This window comes from Dipodomys merriami, unplaced genomic scaffold (genome assembly GCF_024711535.1).
Source record: "Dipodomys merriami isolate MVZ:Mamm:240054 unplaced genomic scaffold, mDipMer1.0.p SCAF_48, whole genome shotgun sequence".
Lineage (NCBI taxonomy): Eukaryota > Metazoa > Chordata > Mammalia > Rodentia > Heteromyidae > Dipodomys > Dipodomys merriami.
In genome coordinates this window covers 4,135,384-4,155,752 of record NW_027206046.1, presented here as the reverse complement: position 1 = coordinate 4,155,752, position 20,369 = coordinate 4,135,384, and the positions used below count along the sequence as shown (strand labels likewise).

General features: G+C 36.8%; 1 protein-coding gene across 3 annotated transcripts in view; it reads right to left on the bottom strand.

Annotated features, from left to right (window-relative positions):
* Herc1 (HECT and RLD domain containing E3 ubiquitin protein ligase family member 1) overlaps positions 1-20,369 on the bottom strand; it is a 178,223-nt gene that overhangs the window by 117,963 nt on the left and 39,891 nt on the right. For all 3 annotated transcript variants that reach the window (XM_069995206.1, XM_069995205.1, XM_069995207.1), the window contains exons 4-14: positions 17,196-17,390; positions 15,948-16,259; positions 12,968-13,064; positions 11,765-11,908; positions 9,254-9,381; positions 6,144-6,288; positions 5,788-5,959; positions 4,000-4,134; positions 3,218-3,383; positions 1,741-1,866; positions 773-994 (exon numbers count right to left, since the gene is read on the bottom strand). In XM_069995206.1, the coding sequence (XP_069851307.1) occupies positions 773-994; positions 1,741-1,866; positions 3,218-3,383; positions 4,000-4,134; positions 5,788-5,959; positions 6,144-6,288; positions 9,254-9,381; positions 11,765-11,908; positions 12,968-13,064; positions 15,948-16,259; positions 17,196-17,390 (1,842 nt within the window). The remainder of the gene's footprint in view (positions 1-772; positions 995-1,740; positions 1,867-3,217; positions 3,384-3,999; positions 4,135-5,787; positions 5,960-6,143; positions 6,289-9,253; positions 9,382-11,764; positions 11,909-12,967; positions 13,065-15,947; positions 16,260-17,195; positions 17,391-20,369) is intronic.

The following is a 20,369-nucleotide window of genomic DNA, read 5'->3' as shown; positions in this document are numbered from 1 at the left end:
GATTACTTGGACATGGCTTCCTAAACTATCAGGTATCACAGATTGGTAGAAACTGAAGATAGGAAAACCACACACAATTAGGGAAAAGATAAGTACTGAAGAGAAAGGTGAGAGAGAATAATGAAGGGCGTGAGGGATTTCCGTTTAATATAAACAGGTTATTCCAACAGTGGGATGCTGAAAAGAAACCAGCTGTTAAGTCAATAACTGTAATACTGTTATTATTAGCATTAGGTCATGATTACCTAGGCTAGAGCCCAAAGAACTGGAGTCAAGACAAAAATAGGTAGATTTAAGAGATACCACGAAGAAAAAATAGTATCTTTGCGAGAAAAGTATAGTTCACAGTCTTCTCTCTTACTGATCAGCCTGTTCTTAATACCAATTACATTGTTGTACAGGATTATATTTGGGTGAGAATAATCCCTTGCTCATGAAAAATATTTTTTAGTTATTTTGATCTGCTTATTCTTTTTTCCTTTAAAATTTAGCAAGTATTTATTTTAGTATAACAGGATAAAGTAGACAGAAAAAGAGAGAAACACTTCCTGCTCTCCATTTGGAAATGGGAGTTAAAGACTCTTATTCTTCTTTATTAACAAGAGAAAAGGTTGGCAAAATTATATGATAATTTCTTTGCAACTGCCAATTACACATCATTTGGCTTCAATATTTAAAAGACCAGATGTTTCTCTCATCTAGTATTAAGTGTTTAAATGCCAAACTATTCCTTCATTCTTTTTTTTTTTGCTATAATGTAAAAGCAACTTACTGTATAAAATCCTAAATTTCTTAAGAGAGTCTTCATCAAAATTTCTGCCAGATGAGTGTCTGGATGGCAGCTCTGAGTGCCATAAGGCTGATCTGCAAGGTTTCCATAGCCAGTACATACAGAAGAGAGGTCAGTGGCATCTGAAGGGGAGCTATAGCCAAGAAGGGAGGCCACATGGGTATGATCTTGCAAACTCGTCAGAATGATATCCAGTTGCATTCTCTAAATTACAATGAAAAAGGAAAACATAATTAGCTTCAAATGCATTTATTATAATGTCCTAAAATGCGCAAGCTAAAATGGGATGTTGAGTATAATAATTTAAACGTTGTAAGTAGACAGGAGTAGAAAATGCTAACAGATAAATTATACTAAACAAAACTCTAGACAATTACCATTGACAACTACTTATTCTGTTGTGTAAATCACTTGAAATCTAAACTAATACAAAATAGTCACTGAAAACCATCTGTGGATATTATAATGTAATACCACTTTTCCCCTCAATGCATAACTTTCCAATGGACTTTTCTACTTAGTTCAGCAAAAACACAATATGCTTAAGATAATAAAAATGAAAACAATAGGCATACTCATATCTTCAAATACTAGATCTTAGCAGTCATCTATTACTTTTTAAATAAACAATCCCAGACAAAGTTCTGAACACTGAACCAAAAAGTGGAAGCTTTTGATTTCAATTCAGCACACACAAGGGACCTCTGATTTAAAAAAAAAAAAACTAGATAAATCAGTTATTACTTTAATAACTGGCCTCAAATAATTTAATAAGTTATATTTGCATCACCTAATGTCACAATACAATTGAAAATTCTCCTAACATATAACACTAAATAACTAGCATTCACCAAACAACCAACTTCATAATAACATAGGCAGTTGACTCACTTTATTTTTCTTAATTTTCTGGTGATATTAGGCTTACTTAAATATCATGCAAAGGTTACCTGTCCTTTAGATAAGCTCTCCCATCTATCAGGTCCTTGGGGTAAAAGAGAATGAAGTAATTCCATCCGTTCTCGTAATGGAGGTAATAGCATGGTTGCTCCCACTGACAGAGTTTCAATTACCACCTAATGTTAAAAAAGAAAACTGGGTTGATTAGTCTGGTTCTTACACTTGCAACAAAAACATATGAAAAGTGGATCCATGGACTACTAAGATTATGGAAGTCTAAAGAAGGTGGCACACAAGAAAAAAAATTTTTTAAGCATATATAGCCAGGCACCAGAGGCTCACACCTGTAATCCCTAGCTACTCAGGAGGCTGAGATCTGAGGATTATGGTTCAAAGCCAGCCCAGCAGGAAAACTTCGTGAGACTCTTATCTCCAATAAATGACCAGAAAACTAAAAGTGGCACTGTGGCTCAAGTGGTAGAGCTCTAGTCTTAAACTGAAGAGCTCAAGGAGAGCTCCCAGGCCCAGAGTTCGATCGCCACAACTGCAAAAAAAAAAAAAAAAAGCACATAAATCCTTGTTTAAATGTTTTTAAGACTAGAGTACAAACTTTGAATTGTTATTAATCATCATACAACAAATATTTAGTGTGAGTTTACTGTTTGTGTGAATTTATGTGACTGAAAAGTGACATAAATATAGGGATAAATAAAACAGACTGATATTATCTAGTGGAAAAAAAAGATCCTGAGCAAGTAAGCATAACTGTGAAAGGAGTCTCATAAGGAAAGTAAAAACTAGTAGAAACTGATGTGAGATGGGTGTATTTTTGTGTGTTTGCTTGTAGTGGGGCTTGAACTCAGGGCCTTTTACCCAACTTTTCACTCTCAGTTGGGGTTCTACCATTTGAGCCGTATCTCCACTTCTAGCTTTTTACTGGTTAATTAGAGATAAAAATATCACAAATTTATCTGTCAGGCTGGCTCTGAACAGTTAGGATTATAGGCGTGAGCCACCAGCACCCCGTTTGTACCTCTTTAAACAAGAACTATGGTTCTTGTTTTCTCTCCTAGCATTTCTCTCCTATTTAGTCACAGAACATCATCTTTTAGTGAAGTTGCTTACAAGGCAGGCACTCTACCAATTGGTTATTTTCAAAATAGGGTCTCACTTTATGTATGGGCCAGCCTGGGCCATAATCATTTGATTTGTGCTTCCCCATGTTGCTGAGGAAAGCAGGTGTGTGCCACTGTGCCTAGTCACTGTGCTTCCCTCATAGCTAAGATAAGACATCAGTTGAGATGTAGTCTCACAACCTTCTTTTTGTCAAGGCTAGCCTTGAACTACAATTCCTCAACCTGTCTCCCAGTTTGCTAGGATTACAAGCTTAAGCCACCATGTCTGGCCCTCCTTATTTATATTCTTATTCTAGGCACTTATTTGTCCTTAAGCCAACCTTAAAAGTAGCTTAAAAGTCCTGGGGAAGATACAGCATGAGTTATAAATTCACAAGTTCTATTCTCTTACCTCTTGGATTTCATCTGGAACAGTTGAGTCCATCAGCCTAAAGAGCAAATTCCGAAGTGGGCCAGCCTGCCTCCCAAGAATGCTGGTAGCTACTCCTCCCGCAAGGGCAAGAGCAAGGTGATTTGAAAGCAGCTTCAGACACAGCTTGAGGAAACTGTGGTGTTCCCTTAAAATCAAATAAACGGCTATAAATATATATATAAATATTTTTTTTGGGGGGGTGGGTCCAGTCGTGGGGCCTCAACTCTGGGCCTGGGCGCTGTCCCTCAGCTCTTCAGCTCAAGGCTAGCACTCTACCACTTGAGCCACAGCGCCACTTCCGGCTTTTTTCTTTTTGCTTATGTGGTGCTGAGGAATCAAATCAAGGCTAGCGCTCTACCACTTGAGCCACAGCGCCACTTCCGGCTTTTTTCTTTTTGCTTATGTGGTGCTGAGGAATCAAACCCAGGGCCTCATGCATGCAAGGCAAGCACTCTACCACTGAGCCACCTTCCCAGCCCGGCTATAAATATTTTAGAACATAAAAATGCATGCACTATTCAATCTAGGGAACTTTTTTTTCTCATCAAAAGTTTTGAGGAGTCATAACTGGTAGTAATTTTAAATCATGATTTGTATAATTATGGAAAATTTTTAGAACCTAGAATATTATTGGGAATAATGTTTATCTCTTTTCTAGCTTGAAAGAAGTTTCATATAATTGAAAAACAACAAGAAAAAAATAACATCAAATTTCAAAAACAGTTATTAATATAAGCACACACATACATGTCTACACGTACCTTGATGAAGGGAAAGGGAGTGGGGGAATCTCACTGTTTATCTTATCACAGTATCTCTCAAGAAAAGAACGAAGATGTGAGAAAGTACTTTCTTCAAGATCAACACAGTAAGGTCGGTGCCATGCAACAACTTGTCTAGAAGGACAGACAATAAAATCATGAAAAAGCCTTTAAAATGAAATTCCCACAAATGATCAAAATGAAAAATATAAACAAAAAAGCTGATAGACTTGAACAAGATGAACAGGAAACTTTTTTGTTATAAGGATGATAAAACTCTTTCTTTTAGCAACTGAGGAAAACCAACAATTTTTTTATAATGTGTGCCAGTACCAGGAATTGAACTCAGAGCTTCACACTCCCTCATCTTGCTTGCTCTCTTGGTCCTCTACTACTTGGTCTATGTCTCCAATCCAAAAGTTTACCATCTTTAACAAGAAAAACATGGGGCTGGGAAGTTGACTCAGTAGTAGAGTGCTTGCCTCACATGCATGAGACCCTGGGTTCGATTCCTCAGCACCACATAAGCAGAAAAGCCGGAAGTGGCACTGTGGCTCAAGTGGTAGGGTGCTAGCCTTGAGCTGAAGAGCTGAGGGACAGCACCCAGGCCCAGAGTTCAAGCCCCATGACCAACAACAAAAAAAAGAAGAAGAAGAAGAAAAAACATAACCACTGCACTTGGTTAGAAGGTTTGGATATCCATTCACCTGAAAACAGAAGGCTGAGCCACAAGTTTTAATAAATTTTGTTTCTAAGCATCTATGTGTATTTCATATTAAGAAAATTAGCCTGTCTCTACAGAATACAGAATGATAGCTGAAAACCTATTAAAAGAAAAACTCTCAAATCTTCTTATGAATAATGTCAACATTTTGGGAAACAACTATATACATATGTAGGAGAAAGTTGCATATTTAATACCAAAGGCATCTTATTTATATTCCACATGTTTTTAATTGTTTACATGGAATAATTATCTATAAATTTAGTTAAAGTATCATCATAAGTCCTCCTTGAATCAAATGCAGATATATAAAAATGTAGATATAATAAATTCTAAGTTGTAAACCAGTTAGTAAACATCTGAAAAATAGAAAGTCCTGAAAATTCAATCTCCTACAATTAGCTAAAAAAAGATCACGCTACTAATTAAAGAAAAAGCTAACTTCTGCAAAAAAAAAACCACAAAAAACAGCTTCCTCAATTTAAAATTATTGCCACTCTTTTTTTGTCTTTCAAAAAAAACCAACCAGGTAAAGGACACTGAAGTTAAACAATTATCTTAAAATAATGAAGAATAGTTCTCATTTATTTAATTTACTCCTAATATGCAAGCATTTAATTTTATAACTCATCATCTTAGAGGGAATTCAAAAGTCTGTAAGGCAAGTTAAAAAAATGTTACAAACATAGAGTGTAACTTCTTACTTATGAAACAACTGAACTCTCAATACTCAAATGAAAAAGAATCCAGGTATATGGGGATTTTTTGTTTTTTAGTTTTTTGTTGTTTTGTTTTGTCATGGGGCTTGACCCAAGGTCTAAGCTCTTTTGGTTCAAGGCTAGTACCCTACCACTTTGAGCCACAGCATAACTTCTGGGTTTTCTGGTGGTTAACTGGAAGTAAGAGTCTTGGACTTTCCTGTCCAGGCTGGCTTCAAACTGGGATCCTCTGGTCTCAGCCTCCTGAGTACCTAGGTTTACAGGCTTGAGCCCCAGCACTGGGGTTTTTACTGGTGTTTTTAACCCCTATTAAATACAAGAACTTTGAGACATAAGCACTCTTACCGGTCCCTAGGGAGAGCAGTCCAAGCCAGACTATGTGAGGTTCCAGCTGAGATTTGCTGAATAGCTATGCCGTCTAGGCCACTCACTTTCTTTGGTTTAGTAATAGGACCTGTGGAATTTCCTTGGCCACACTGGCCCATTGAGTTATTGCCCCAGGCATAAACTTCATTGTCTAAAAATAAAATATCAAGTACAAAAGAAAAGTTTGAATGTAATGTATTTAAGAAAAATAAGCTAATATATTTCTTTAAAAACAAACAACTTAGGATGCTTAGTATGCTCCAGAGGAAGTTCATTGCCAGCCTGGGCTACATAACAAAACTGTCTCAAAACAATAAAAATGAACAGTAACTTACCATGAGAAAGAGCCAAACAATGACTGTCTCCAATAGAAATATCAACTATTCTTGTGGATGCCAGTTCTTCAATAAGCTTGGGTCTCAAAGCAGTAGCTTCGGAAGAACCACAGCCTAGGCAAGCCCCACATCCCCAAGCATAGACCTGAAAAGACAGCAGAACAGTGCACATAGGCTCCTATGACTATTTGGTTGCCAACTTAAATTGTTCAAGTAATAAATATGATTATCAAACAAGAGTATACTTTAAGCCTTTTTGGTGTTAAAGTGGTCACTATTTCTAAACATTCACTATATAGGCAAACAAGCAGGCTGGCTAAAAAAAAAACTGGTTAAAGAAACATCTGAGAGATTCTGCTAGAGCTACTACTTTTTTCTTTTTGAATATTTTTATTAGTTGTAAAAGGAGTTGCCATTAAACAAGGCAGTTTATGAATACAGTGGGTTGTGATCCATGTCACCCCTTTTAACATTGTCACCCACCCCTCCCAACCTACCCCTTTACTCACTTTTGTTCATTTTTAGGTTATGTACTGAATTTTTTTGCCATTTAACAAAGCAGTTTATGTATACAATGCTTCTTGAGCAGTGTCACCCCTTCAACATCTTCGCCCCTCCTTTGACCTGTCCCTTCCCTTACTTTCCTCAATTCTGTGGTAAATACAATGAATTGTTACCTGCATTTTACCTTGCTTCAATCTTCTATCCCTTTCCCCTTGCCCCCTCCCTTGCAAGTATCCATTTCCTGGTACTCATTTTGTTAGGCTTTGACTTACTCTTTCTCAAGAATTATGCTATTTGAGCTCTCCATAAAGTCTATTATACTTCAGTTAGTTCATTTGTAACCACTTGCATACCACCCAGTGTGTTTACTTATAGATTTTTTTCTGTGTCGGTCATGGGGCTTGAACTGAGGACCTAGGCACTGTTCCTAAGTTCTTTTGCTCAAGGCTAGCACTCCACCACTTTTGAGCCACAGCACCACTTCCAGTTTCTCTGGTGGTTAACTGGAGATAAGAGTCTCACAAATTTTCCTGCCTGGGCAGGTTTTGAACCATGATCTTCAGTTTTCAGCCTCCTGAGTAGCTAGGATTACAGGCATGAACCAACAGCGTCTGACTACTTATAGATTTGTAGGCACATTCTAGCTACCACAAATGAGGGAAACAACGTACAACCATGTTTACTGCAACATTAAGCCAAGATATGGACTTAATCCAGATGCCTCTGAATGAATGAATGGATCAAGAAAATGTGGTATATATACACAATGGAATTCTTTTCATCCATCAGAAAGAATATTATATTATTCATAAGGAAATGGAAAGACTTAGAAAAATTATATTAAAATTATATTAAGCCAGACACAGATACACATAGGTTACTTGGTTTCCCTTATTCATGGTAGCTAGAATAAAGCTAATATTAATTGGCTTGCATTTTGTTACATTGCTCAATCTTAGCAATTTTGGATTATCCTAAAACTTCTCTTTAAATTTTTCTTTTCTTTTTTTTGGCCAGTTGTAGGGCTTGAACTGAGGGCCTGAGCACTGTCCCTGAACTTTGTTTGCTCAAGGCTAGTGCTCAACCACTCCACTTTTGGTTTTGTAGTGGTTAATTGGAGATGAGAATCTCATAGGGACTTTTTAGCCTGGGCTGGATTCGAACCGCGATCCTCAGATCTCAGCCTTCTGAGTAGCTAGGATTACAGGCATAAGCTACAGGCATCAGGCAAACTTTTCTTACTCTGCCAATGAGACCAAGATTAGACCAAGGTGTGGCAATATAAAGATGATATACTAAGTTCATACTTCAGTATCACCAGTCAAAAACAAAACAAACCAAGATTACATAAATCACTAAACTTCTGTTCAAGATTTAATTTAAAAACACCTTTCCTTGGGCTGAGAATGTGGCTTAGCAGTAGAGGCAATGCTGGCCTAGCACGCATGAAGCCCTGGGTTTGATTCCTCAGTAACATATAAACAGAAAAAACCAGAAGTGGTGATGTGACTCAAATGGTAAAGTACTAGCCTTGAGCAAACAAAGTTCAGGGACAGTGCTCAGGCCCAGAATTGAAGCCCAGGACTGGCCAAAACAAACAAACAAACAAAAAACAAAAAACAAAAATCATTCCTCATTGTTCAAATTTTTGTGTAATTGATGCTGGGGTTTAAACTCAGGGCTTCTCATTTATTAAGCAGGTGCTCTCCCACTTGAGCCACACCTCCAACCCTTTATGCTTTAGTGATTTGGGGGATAGCATCTCACATCTCTCATTTATGTGTGGACTACTTAAGTCTTCCCACACTTAGTTGGGATGACAAGTGTGCAGCACTACATAAAACCATTGGTTGAGTAAAATAGGTTCTCTAAATTTTCTGCCAATGCTGGCCTCAGATCACAATCTTCCCAATCTACGCCTGCATAAATGAGACTACAGGCATGAGCCACCAAGCCCAGCTCATTGTTGTAATTTTTAATTATCACTTATAAGTAGGGCCATGCAAAACAGTGTAAAACTTCATTTTGAACAGCTTCAGTTTTTTTTTTTTTTTTTTACTAATACTAAGGTAACCACTGACTAATTTCAGGTAGTTAGAAAAAAAGTTGCATGATGAAAAGAAAAATACGAAAGGATGCGTGACTTCCAATTTGGCAACCCAAAATGAACAAAATCTGAGCAATTTTTTTCTTTGATAGGTTTTGTGTGTATGTGTGTGCCTGTTTTGAGGCTTGAAATCAGGGCTTGAGTGCTGTCCTTGAGCTTTTTTACTCAAGGCTAGAGCTCTACCAATTCAGCCACAACTCCACTTCCAACTTTTTTGCTGGTTAATTGAGATAAGAGCCTCATGGATTGTCCTGCCCCTGCTGGCTTCAGAGGGGCTAAAAAAAAAAAAAAAAAAAATGCATCTGGATCACCAAGGTTAAAACTGGTCTCTTTTCAAATATTCTTCTTCAAACTCTTCTTCAAACAAAAAGAATTTCATTTCAGCAGGCTGTCTAAAAATATTTGCTTTTAAATATTTTTTTAATTTAAATAGGATTATTACTGTTTATTTACCTAAGCTCCTAAATTAGTCTCTTTCACATTCATCCCTTAGTCCTACCTGTCCTGTTGATGTCAAAGCAAGTGAAGACTGGCTTCCAGCACAAACTTTTCTAATAAACATTCCTTGTAAAGCTTCTATAACTTTAGGTTTATAGACTCTGTTGGTGTCACCATGGCCAAGTTTGCCTATAAAAATAAATATATACATTCAAGTTAAACAATTTACTTGCTATTAAGAGTCTCTGTTCTTTTGTAAGTTCTGAAGTTGAACTGCACAAATATTTACATCACTAATCTGACAGACATGGAAGTCTGTAAGTGTCTGATAGCAAAACAAATGAATGACCAACAACCAACAACCTTTCCTATCTTAATCTCAAACACTTAAAAATCACCTTGGAGAAACACAGGAAATTATCTACCTTTTTCTTTCCCTACTGATCATATTTCTTTTTTTAAAAATCATATTTCTAAACTCAATGTATAGACTTAATATACAGATCCTAGATAAGAACATTCACATATTTTCACATAATTTTTTAAAATGAAAAAATTCAGTATTTCATGACACAGAAAACCTGGAGAATCATTAAAAAGAAAAAACAATTGGCTAACAGATAAATCCAACCTCACTAAAAATCAAGGAAATGCAAATTAATCTATACCATTTTCACTGTTAAAAGTATTTTTTAAATTAACTTTTAGAGATTATTTTTTTCTTCTTCCTCTTCCTCCTCCTCATCCTTCTCCTCCTCCTCGATGGTGTTGCTTTGCTCTGTTTTCTGTTTTACTGAGATAGGGTCTAGGCTGACCTCAAAATAAGATTCTCCTATTTCAGCCTCCCATTTTACCTGGGATTTTACAGGCATGTACCACCACACCTTTGTAAACTCTCTCTCCTCTCTCCTCTCTCTCTCTCTCTCTCTCTATATATATATATATATATTTTTTTTTTTTTTTTTTTTTTTTTGCCAGTCGTGGGGCCTGAACTCTCTGCCTGGGCACTGTCCCTCAGTTCTTCAGCTCAAGACTAGCAGTCTATACCACTTAAGCTACTGCACCACTTCCAGCTTTTTCTGCTTATGTGGTGCTGAGGAATCAAACCCAGGGCCTCATGCATGCAAGGCAAGCACTCTATCACTGAGCCACCTTCCCAGCCCTTAATTTATATTTTTAAGTGATTCAGGCAAGTGAGCATTTCCATTGCTGGTAGGAATGAGTAGCTAAAGTGGACAAAGATTTGGTCATTCATTGTAGTGCTTTGTTTCATTTTGTTTTGGTTTTTTGATTTTTCCTAATTTACAAATGACTTACTTCTCTGTGTATCCTTATGTGGTACAAAGAGAGGAAGAAGAGGGAGAGTAGAATAAAAGAAGGAAGGGGACCGTATTATAGAGATTTTTAGGTGGCAATGGTGGAATGGTGGTAGACTGTGTGTGTGTGTGTGTGTGTGTATGTGTGTGTCTGTGCAAGTACGTGTGCGTGTGCGTGCGTGCACGTGTGTGTGTGTCTGTGTATGTATGTGTGCATTTGTGCGTGCATGCACGCGCCCATCCCATCCTAAAGCTTACACTTGGCTTTCTTGTTTATGGCTACTACTCCACTACTTGAGCCACATCTCCAACTCTGACTTTTTTCTGGTTAACTGGAGATAGAATCTCATAGAGTTTTCTGCCCAGGCTGCTTTCAAAATGGGATCCTACAGGTCTGAGCCTCTTAATAACTAGGTTTGTAAGTGTGAGCCACTATTACCTACTAGCAGTGTTGTTTGTAATTAAAAAAAAAAAATGGAAGCCATCTATAAACTCAACAATGACACCCTGGTTTTAAAACTGTACTGCAAGGCTGAGGGCATGACTCAAGAGGTAGAGTACCTACCTAGCAAGCCTGAGGTCCTGAATTCAAACCCCAGTATATAAAAGAATACCTGAATTATTCTGTGTGCCATTCCTAAAGTTTGAACTCAAGAGACCAAGCAATATCCCTGAGCTTTTGTGCTCCAGACGAGAGCTCTACCACTTTGAACTAAAGCTCTACTTCTAGCTTTTTGTTAGTTAAGTGAAGATAAGACTCTCATAGACCTTCTTGGCTGGGCTGGCTTTGAAGTGCTATCCTCAGATCTCAGTCTCTTGAGTAACTAGGATTATAAGCATGAGCCACTGGCATCTGACCATAAAAGAATGCTTTTGAGACTTTTCTATTACTAGTAGAGTTATGCTTGTTGATACTGAAAAGATACTCATAAGAAACTATCAGAACAGCAAGTTATTCAAAAGATACTATTAGAGTTTAAAAAAAAAACAGCAGGTTACAAAATAATGCATGCCTAACTTAGATTTTTTAAAACATCTGTGCAGAAATATACCTATTTCTATCATATGTATTTATAGGTCTATCTACCAAACTGTTAAGAATGGTTAGAACAACATTGGAAGGACCACAGACTTAATATTTACTTCTGCCTATCTCTTTTTGATTTTTTTCCTACATTAGGAATATATGCCTAAAAATAAAATTTTAGAAAATTTCAAACAAAAAGGCCAAAGCCGTAAGTAATTTCTTTACATACCATTGTCTCCTCCTCCAAAAGACCATACAGTTCTTCCATCTTTAGATAAAGCAATAGTATGGGAACTGCCACAAGAAACCTCTCCAACATTGCTAATGTCTTTTACTAATGTTGGAATGTTCCGGCTATTACTGTCACCATGTCCTTGGATAAAATACATACAAACACACACACAAAAAAATGTTAGCTCTTTTTCTTGAGGCACTTATTTCACAAGTGGAACAAATGTTACAAGTTATTTTTTTAACTGACATTAATATGCAAAATAGAATAATTTCTGATCTCTCAATGCAACCCATCTCTTTATAACAGCTCCCAAACTATGGCACCCAGGTACTTCAATGAGCCCAAGAATATAATATTTATGCTCTTGTCATAGTACTTACCTTATTCTGTCTTGAATCATGCTCCTAGCAACTTGGGTTTTTTTTTTTTTTTTTAAGTCGGTCATGGGGCTTGAACTCTGGGCCTGGCACTATCCCTCAGCTCTTCAGCTCAAGGCTAGCACTCTACCACTTGAGCCACAGTGCCACTTCCAGTTTTCTGAGTGGTTTATTGGAGATAAGAGTCTCACAGGCAGGAAAGCCCGGGCTGGCTTTGAACTGTGGTCCTCATATCTCAGCTTCCTGAGTAGCTAGTATTACCGGCGTGAGCCACCGCACCTGGCTTCAACTTATTTTCACAATCTAGTGAAGTATAAACATTAGGATCATGACAATACCTTTCTTATCCTTGATACTCTACTGCACCTGTTCACAATAGACACCTGATAAATACTTTCTAGATTTAATTACATCTTATATATTATATTAACAACAGAATATAGGTCACACTTATATAAGACTATATGGATCTATCAATTTATCTATCTGTCTGACTATCTTATTCTGAACTTAAAGTAAATGGCCTGTTACATCTACTCTTACTGGTTCTAGATAAGTACAATTATTTCTGTTTCATTAGAATAACTTTAGTTAAAAAAAAAAAATTGGGACTGAGAATGTGGCTTAGTGGTAGAGTGCTTGCCTAGCATGCATGAAGACCTGGGTTTGATTCCTCAGTACCACATAAACAGAAAAAGCCAGAAGTGGTGCTATGCTCAAGTGGTAGAGTGCTAACCTTGAGCAAAAGAAGCTCAGAAACAGTGTGCAGGCCCTAAGTACAAGCCCCAGTTCTGGCAAAACAAAAATACAAAAAACTTACCTAATCTTCCAAAGTCTCCTTCACCCCATGTATATAATTCACCATCCTCTGTGACAGCAGAACTGTGTCTATATCCAGCCGACACACAAACAACTACCTGCATTGCACACAAGTGATTGAAATGAGCATACAGATGCTAAAATGTGTTCTCTATTTGTCTTGTATAGAGACTTCAGAGGTATTAATTATTCACAACTCCTGCAGGAATTGCCATGTACAAATGTGGAGGTTATTCTCAGAGTGATTGAATTAAGCAGTCAAACTGAGTAAGAAAACAATTTTTCTCAACTCATGCAAAAGTGATTTTGAGCAGAGGACTTGCTGATCATTTAAAGGAATACTGTATCACCAATTAAGTCTTTACTGAAAGAGTTGGAAAACGCTCAACAACCCTACTGCAACAATAGCAATTTTTTAAATATAAGTTTAACACAAAACATCTGGTTCTGGCTGATCCAAAAAATATTGTTCCATAATACTCAAAACAAAATACTTGCAGTACAAAAGGGTCTGCATTGTAAGCAGTACAACATTCATATTAAACTCTTGATAGTACGTCTCAGACTCAAACAGATATACAATTGATTGGTAGAATCAAGGGAAAAAGGATATATAGCAATTTAATCTGAAGAACATTCATATCTTCTAACTGATAAAACCACTTAGAATGGGTGCTAAAAAAATATACAGGAGGGCTGGGAAGGTGGCTCAGTGGTAGAGCGCTTGCCTTGTATGCCTGAGGCCCTGGGTTCAATTCCTCAGCACCACATAAGCAAAAAGAAAAAAGCTGGAAGTGGCACTGTGACTCAAAGTGGTAGAGTGCTAGCCTTGAGCTGAAGAGCTGAGGGACAGTGCCCAGGCCCAGAGTTCAGGCCCCACGACCGGACACCCCCCCCCACAAAAAAAGTAAGTGTGTGTGTGTGTGTGTGTGTGTGTGTGTGTGTGTGTGTGTGTGTGTGTGTGTGTGTGTGTGTGTGTGTGTGTGTGTGTGTGTGTGTGTGTGTGTGTGTGTGTGTGTGTGTGTGTGTGTGTGTGTGTGTGTGTGTGTGTGTGTGTGTGTACACATATATATATACAAGAAAAAAATCTACATTAGTAACTCCATAGTTTTTAATCTCCAAAAATGAGATTCAACCTTAAGAAATTAAAATTTTGGCTGAGGCGAGGAATATGGCTCAGTGGTAGAGTACTTGCCTAACATACATGAAGCCCTGGGCTGGATTCCTCAGTACCATATAAACAGAAAAGGCCAGAAGTGGTGCTCAAGTGGTAATGTGCTATCCTTGAGCAAAAGTAGCTAAGGAACAGTGTCCAGGCCCTGAGTATAAGCCCCAGGACTGGCAAAAAAATAAAAGAAAAGAAAGTAAAGAAAGGAAGACAGACAGACAGACAGAAAGAAAGAAAGAAAGAAAGAAAGAAAGAAAGAAAGAAAGAAAGAAAGAAAGAAAGAAAGAAAGAAAGAAAGAAAGAAAGAAAGAAAGAAAGAAAGAAAGAAAGAAAGAAAAATTATATTTTGGGTTTCAATAAAAAATACTGGTACCTAATACATTTTAAATTCTATGGTAAGAACATATAAACTTTCATCTAAATCTTAATTTAAAACTTTAACATTGAGACAGATTCTGATGACTGAGATATGAGGACTGTGGTTCAAAGCCAGACTACTCAGAAAAGTCCATGAGACTCTTAATTCCAAGTAACTACCAAAAAAGCCAGAAGTGGCACTGTGGTTCAAGTAGTAGAGTGCTAGCATTGAGCAAAAGAAGATCAGGGATAGCACCCAGGCCTAGAGTTCAATAAGAAATAGGATTATGGGGGAAATAAAATTTCAACCAGCATTTATCTGAATTTCTTTAAAATTCCATATTCGATTTTTTAGATGGAGAGAAGATTTGAGACAACGTCTTAGTAGTACAGGGTGGTCTTAAACTAATGTTTAGCCTCTATTTCTCAAGTGCTGGGATTATAAACATGTTTTACCATTCCTAACATATTATCAACACCTAATTAAGTGTCCTCTGATATTTTCAAGTAGAATGTTCCAAGACCTACTGCTCTGGAGTTGGCATAGTTAAAATACTACAAGTTATAACAGAGTAAAATTTATTTGATAGTCAATCCTCTCAGAAAAGTGCTCTCATAAAGAAAAAATGTACCACTTTGTATTCTGATATATAAAACTAAAATTCAGACTTTTTATAAAGATTCTCATGTAAGACAATTTGCATGAAAAGAAGGTAATATTAAAGTGGAGAGGCCCATACAACGTGATTTCTTTAAAGAAAAGTAAAATAAATAAAAATAATCATCAAGGTTTAGGGTTTAATGGCACCAATTACTTAAGTGAGACCCTCAGCAATTACTTAACCACTTCAAGTGCCTTTTCACTAGGGTCTGTTAAAATGCTATCTCCAGCTGGGCGCCAGTGGCTCATGCCTATAATCCTAACTACTCAGGAGGCTGAGATCTGAGTATCAGCCCGGGCAGGAAAGTCCATCAATCTCTCATCTCCAATTAACCTACAGAAAAAAACAAAAACAAAAACAGAGAAGTGGCACAGTGGCTCAAGTGATAGAGTGCTTGCCTTAAACTGAAGAGCTCAGAGACAGTGCCCAGGCCCAGAGTTCAAGCCCCAGACAGACCAAAAAAAAAAAAAAAAAAAGAAAGAAAGAAAAAGAAAAGAATTAAAATTGAGCTGGACCCAATGTCATGTGTACTCTCAATTTCTCAGGAGGTGAAAACAGAAGGATTTTGAGTCCACTAGTTTGAGGCTACCAGGAGCAATTCAGAAAGACCCTTTTTCAAAAATACAATAAATAAACATGATAAAGAATTAAAATGGAACAATGTATGTGAAAGCACTTTGTAAAGTAGATATATAAAAGATAAACCAAAGGGTAGAAGGATAAACCAAAGGAAAAATCTAAATCTAAAAGATACTATCACTGTGTGTCTTTAAATACAAAAAGAAAGCACTTACTTTTCCTTGCAGAGGACCCTGAATTAGTTTGGGGTATTTCTGTGTTGAACTATTTCCATGTCCCAGTTTCCCATAGTCACCATCTCCCCAACTGAAGACTTCTCCTTCTGTTGTAAATGCTAAAGTGTGACCATCAGATCCTTTAGAGGATGAAACTTTTTTAATGGATCTGTGAGGCTCAAACGTTAACTTTTTTAAAGTAGACTGATTATTGGAATCTCCAAGGCCCAGTCGCCCATAGCTGCCTTTACCACAAGCTCTGACAGAACCATCTGTAGAAATGACAAAAGTGCAGTATTGCCCAGCTTCAATCTACAAACAGAAGCAGAAATATAAAATGTGAGAACCAAAGTATATACTTAAGTCCATTCTTCAGTCTCAAAGGAAATCATATATATTATGTTTTCAGGTTATCAGGTCACAATTGAACAAAACAACAAAGTACAATGTTTTAACCTCCCCTTGTAATTGAGAAAAAACAAAAAAATATGTCTGATAAATTCCTTAGGATCCAAATGGCAAGAACCATGAAAACACATCTATACCCATTTGGAAAAAACATACAAATTAATGAAATAAATAATAATTAGAGCTGGGCACTGGTGGCTCACGCCTTAATCCTAGCTACTAAAGAGCTGAGATCTGAGGATCACGGTTAAAAGCCAGCCAGGGCAGGAAAGACCGTGAGACTCTTATCTCCAATAAACCACTAGAAAACCAGAGGTGGCGCTGTGGCTCAAGTGGTAGAGCGCTCACCTTGAGCTGAAGAGCTGAGGGACAGCACCCAAGCCCAGAGTTCAAGTCCCAAGACAGACAGACAGACAGATAAAATAAATAATAATAATAATAATAATAATAAATAGAAAGTTCTAGCCAGCGCTACAAATTTTTTAAGTGATCACAAAAAGAAAAAAAGAGATGCCAGACTGAGAAAGGGAAAAGTCAATTTCTTAGTCTTATTTGTTCTTTGTGCTGAATATTAATAGTAAAAACTATTCAACAGGCCTTTTAAAAATCCAGCTCTCAATTTAATTTCTGAACTTGGGAATGGTGTCATGCCTATAAAAGACCAAAACTTCACTGTTCTATTAAAAGAAAACTGATCTGGTATAGTATAGAAATAACACAGAAAAGAAACACCAAGAATTGGTATTCATTTAAAAAATACTCTTGGTATAATTCAAAGCATGTAAGTCTTAATATATACTCCCATATCTACCAGTGTAAAAATTATATAACAGAACTTACAGTTTGAGCATCAGAGAAACTGGGAGCCAGTTTGGGCTGTAGTATTTTCTCCTGTGTGCCTTCTACCAGTTGATGGCTGCTATTGCTTCCCCAAACATAAACTTCACAAGTTTCAGAGACAAGGGGGGCATCACCAGTCTGAATGCTATCTGGACTAGCACATGTTCTCGAGTAATCAGAAGCCATTCTACAAACCTATTAAAATTGAAAAATACACAAAAAGGAATCAAAATATTTTTTAGTTTACACAGGGGTTTTTTTTGCTATATTTTCTTATAATTCTCTAACCTGCTCAAATCTAAAAACAACACATACAGTCTTAAATAGCAATAGCTACAATACTTACATGGAATAAATCACTAGACGGTATCAATAAATGTTAAAAAATGGGAAGGGGAGACATTCAAATCTTTTTAAATATAAATTTTATTACTGCAAACAACAGCATTAGATAAACATTTTAAAATGCTTCACAAAGTAGGGAAAGAGGATACTATTATCTTAACTTCACATTTCCTTACTTCCAGTGGCGCTAAGGCTTTTCATCTATTTGTATACCATAAATTGAATTGAATTAACTTTTGCCTTTTTACCAATTAGGATTTGTTGTACTGACATACAAATTCAATACCATAAGGACATTAATTCTGGTCTTAAGTATCTGGCTTCTAGGTTTTTCATGTCTTTGTGTGTATAGTGTGTGGGGGGGGGGGGGGAAGAGGGAGAAAGAGAGAAAGAGAATGTGTGTGTTGGGCTGATCGAATAATCTTGTCTTAATAATCTTGTCTAACTGGGAGGTAGAACATGAAAGAGTAATACAACCTTCATAGTAGTACCACACTAGAGAGCTTTAACCTGAGCAAAATAGGTTGAATTAAAGACTAAAAGATTGAGGAAATAATGTTATAACTATTTACCATTCAGTTCATATACTATACGGTTTCCATATATTATTTAATTCAATTATTTTAATTAGGTAGTTGTACAAAGAGGTTTCTATAAGTGTTATAAGTACAACACATCTTGATTAATACCACCCCTTCCATTGTTCTTCCCATTCTCCCCTCCCATCATTATTCTCATGTCACATAAGTTCAATGTTTACATACCCTACATTGAATATGTTGCTCTTTTTGTATAACAAAGTAAAATAAGAAGAATCTTAAAACATCGACATTTAATTTGTCAGCACATTAAATAATAGGTAATAGAATAGCTTTAGACAAAAACCTTTAAATATAATTCAAAATAATAGAAAAATATATATTAGACAAATACTTTTCAGGACAAGTATATGTAAATGAAAACTGCTAGTCTACAGGGATCTGAAATTTTGCTGGAAACAAAAGGAAAATATTCGGGGTAATTAGGGATCAATTATTATAAGGCTTATAAGAGAAGTCACAACCCTACATCTCTTTCCCTCAAAAAAAAAAAAAAAGAAAAAAAAGAAAAGAAAAAGAAAAAGAAGACTGAAACTACTCAAGGCCAGCCCAGGGAAAGTCAAAGACCCTATCTGAAAAGCAACCAAAGAAAGAAAAACAAGGGCTGGAGGTATAAGTTAAGTGGTAGAGCACCTGTTTAACAAACACAAGACCATAGGGTCAATCCTCAGTTACTACAAAAATAAATAACTTATTTTTAAAAATGAAAGACAAGAAAGGAGATGGAGGGAAGGAAGGAAGGAAGGAAGGAAGGAAGGAAGGGGTTTTTTTGTTTGTTTTTTGTTTTTGTCAGTCATGGGGCTTGAACTCTGGGCTTGGGCGCCTCCAGAGTACGGGCGTGAGCCACCGGCGCCCAGCAAAGAAGGTTTTTAATAATTACACAATACCCCTCCTATCCCTTGTTTTTTTTTTTTGTTGTTCTCTTTTCCCCCACTTCTCTGTCCCTCTCCCTTTCTCTTTCTCTCCCCCTCCCCCTGCCCTAGCTCTGTCCACTATAAAAATGCCTAGAAACAGTAAGACCAAATTAGTAGTGGTAAACATCTCTAACACCCTGAATGTGGCCCTGAAATCACCTTTCCAAACAAAAGCAACAAGGGCTTTTTTGAGAAATAGGTAGCTGAAATGTACACGATGAATCAGGTACAATGTGCTCTATCAGATAGCAAGGAAGCTATCAAAGGTTATAAATCCTATGTCAATAGAATGTCAATGATCCTAAGGAGACTACCATTTGGAAGAGACTATTCATCAAAATGATTATTAACTGCAGATAATAAATCAATAGAGGGGCTGGGAAGTTGGCTCAGTGGTAGAGCGCTTGCCTTGCATGCCTGAGGCCCTGGGTTCAATTCCTCAGCACCACATAAGCAAAAAAAAAAAAAAGAGAGAATAAATCAATAAAGTAAAACAACTCAAATAGGTCCAAATCTATGAGTCATAATGATATTTTTAAATGAAGTCAATTTGATCAAGTTTGGCAGAGGAGAAAGGACTAATTGGTTAAACTGAAAACTAGTAAATAAAAGTGGGTGAGATGATGGGAGAGGAAAACTCGGGAGAGAGTTAAGGAAGGGGTAACATTGTCCAAAAAGAAATGTACTCATTACCTGACTTATGAAACTGTAACCCCTCTGTACATCACATTAAAAAAAAAAAGAAAGAAAATTGAATGAAAAAAAAAAGGGTGAGGTGAATCAAGCATTTCTTCTGCTCTTCCTTACATGAACTGTAGCAGACTAACCAAAGAGTTGATAAGGGAAGCATCTCTTTATAAAAAATACTGCAACTAATAAATAAAAAAGGCATTATAAGCTGGGCGCCGGTGGCTCACACCTAAAATCTTAGCTACTCAGGAGGCTGAGATATGAGGATCACAGTTCAAAGCCAACACCGGCAGGAAAGTCGGTGAAACTCTTATCTCCAATAAACCACCAGAAAACCAGAAGTGGTGCTGTAGTTCAAGTGGTAGAGCACTAGCCTTGAGCTGAAGAGCTGAGGGACAACGCTCAGGCCCAGAGTTCAAGCCCCACGACATACAAAAAAATAAATAAATAAAATAAAAAAGACATTATTGAATTAGAGTATCATATAACTAACTACAAATGAATCTAGTAATCAAGCATCAAGAGCTATTAATACCACTATAAAGAGAAACAACCAGATGGAACTAGAGTAAAAAAATCTAATACCATGCCAAAAAGAGTTCAAACCTGAGACTAATAATGAAACT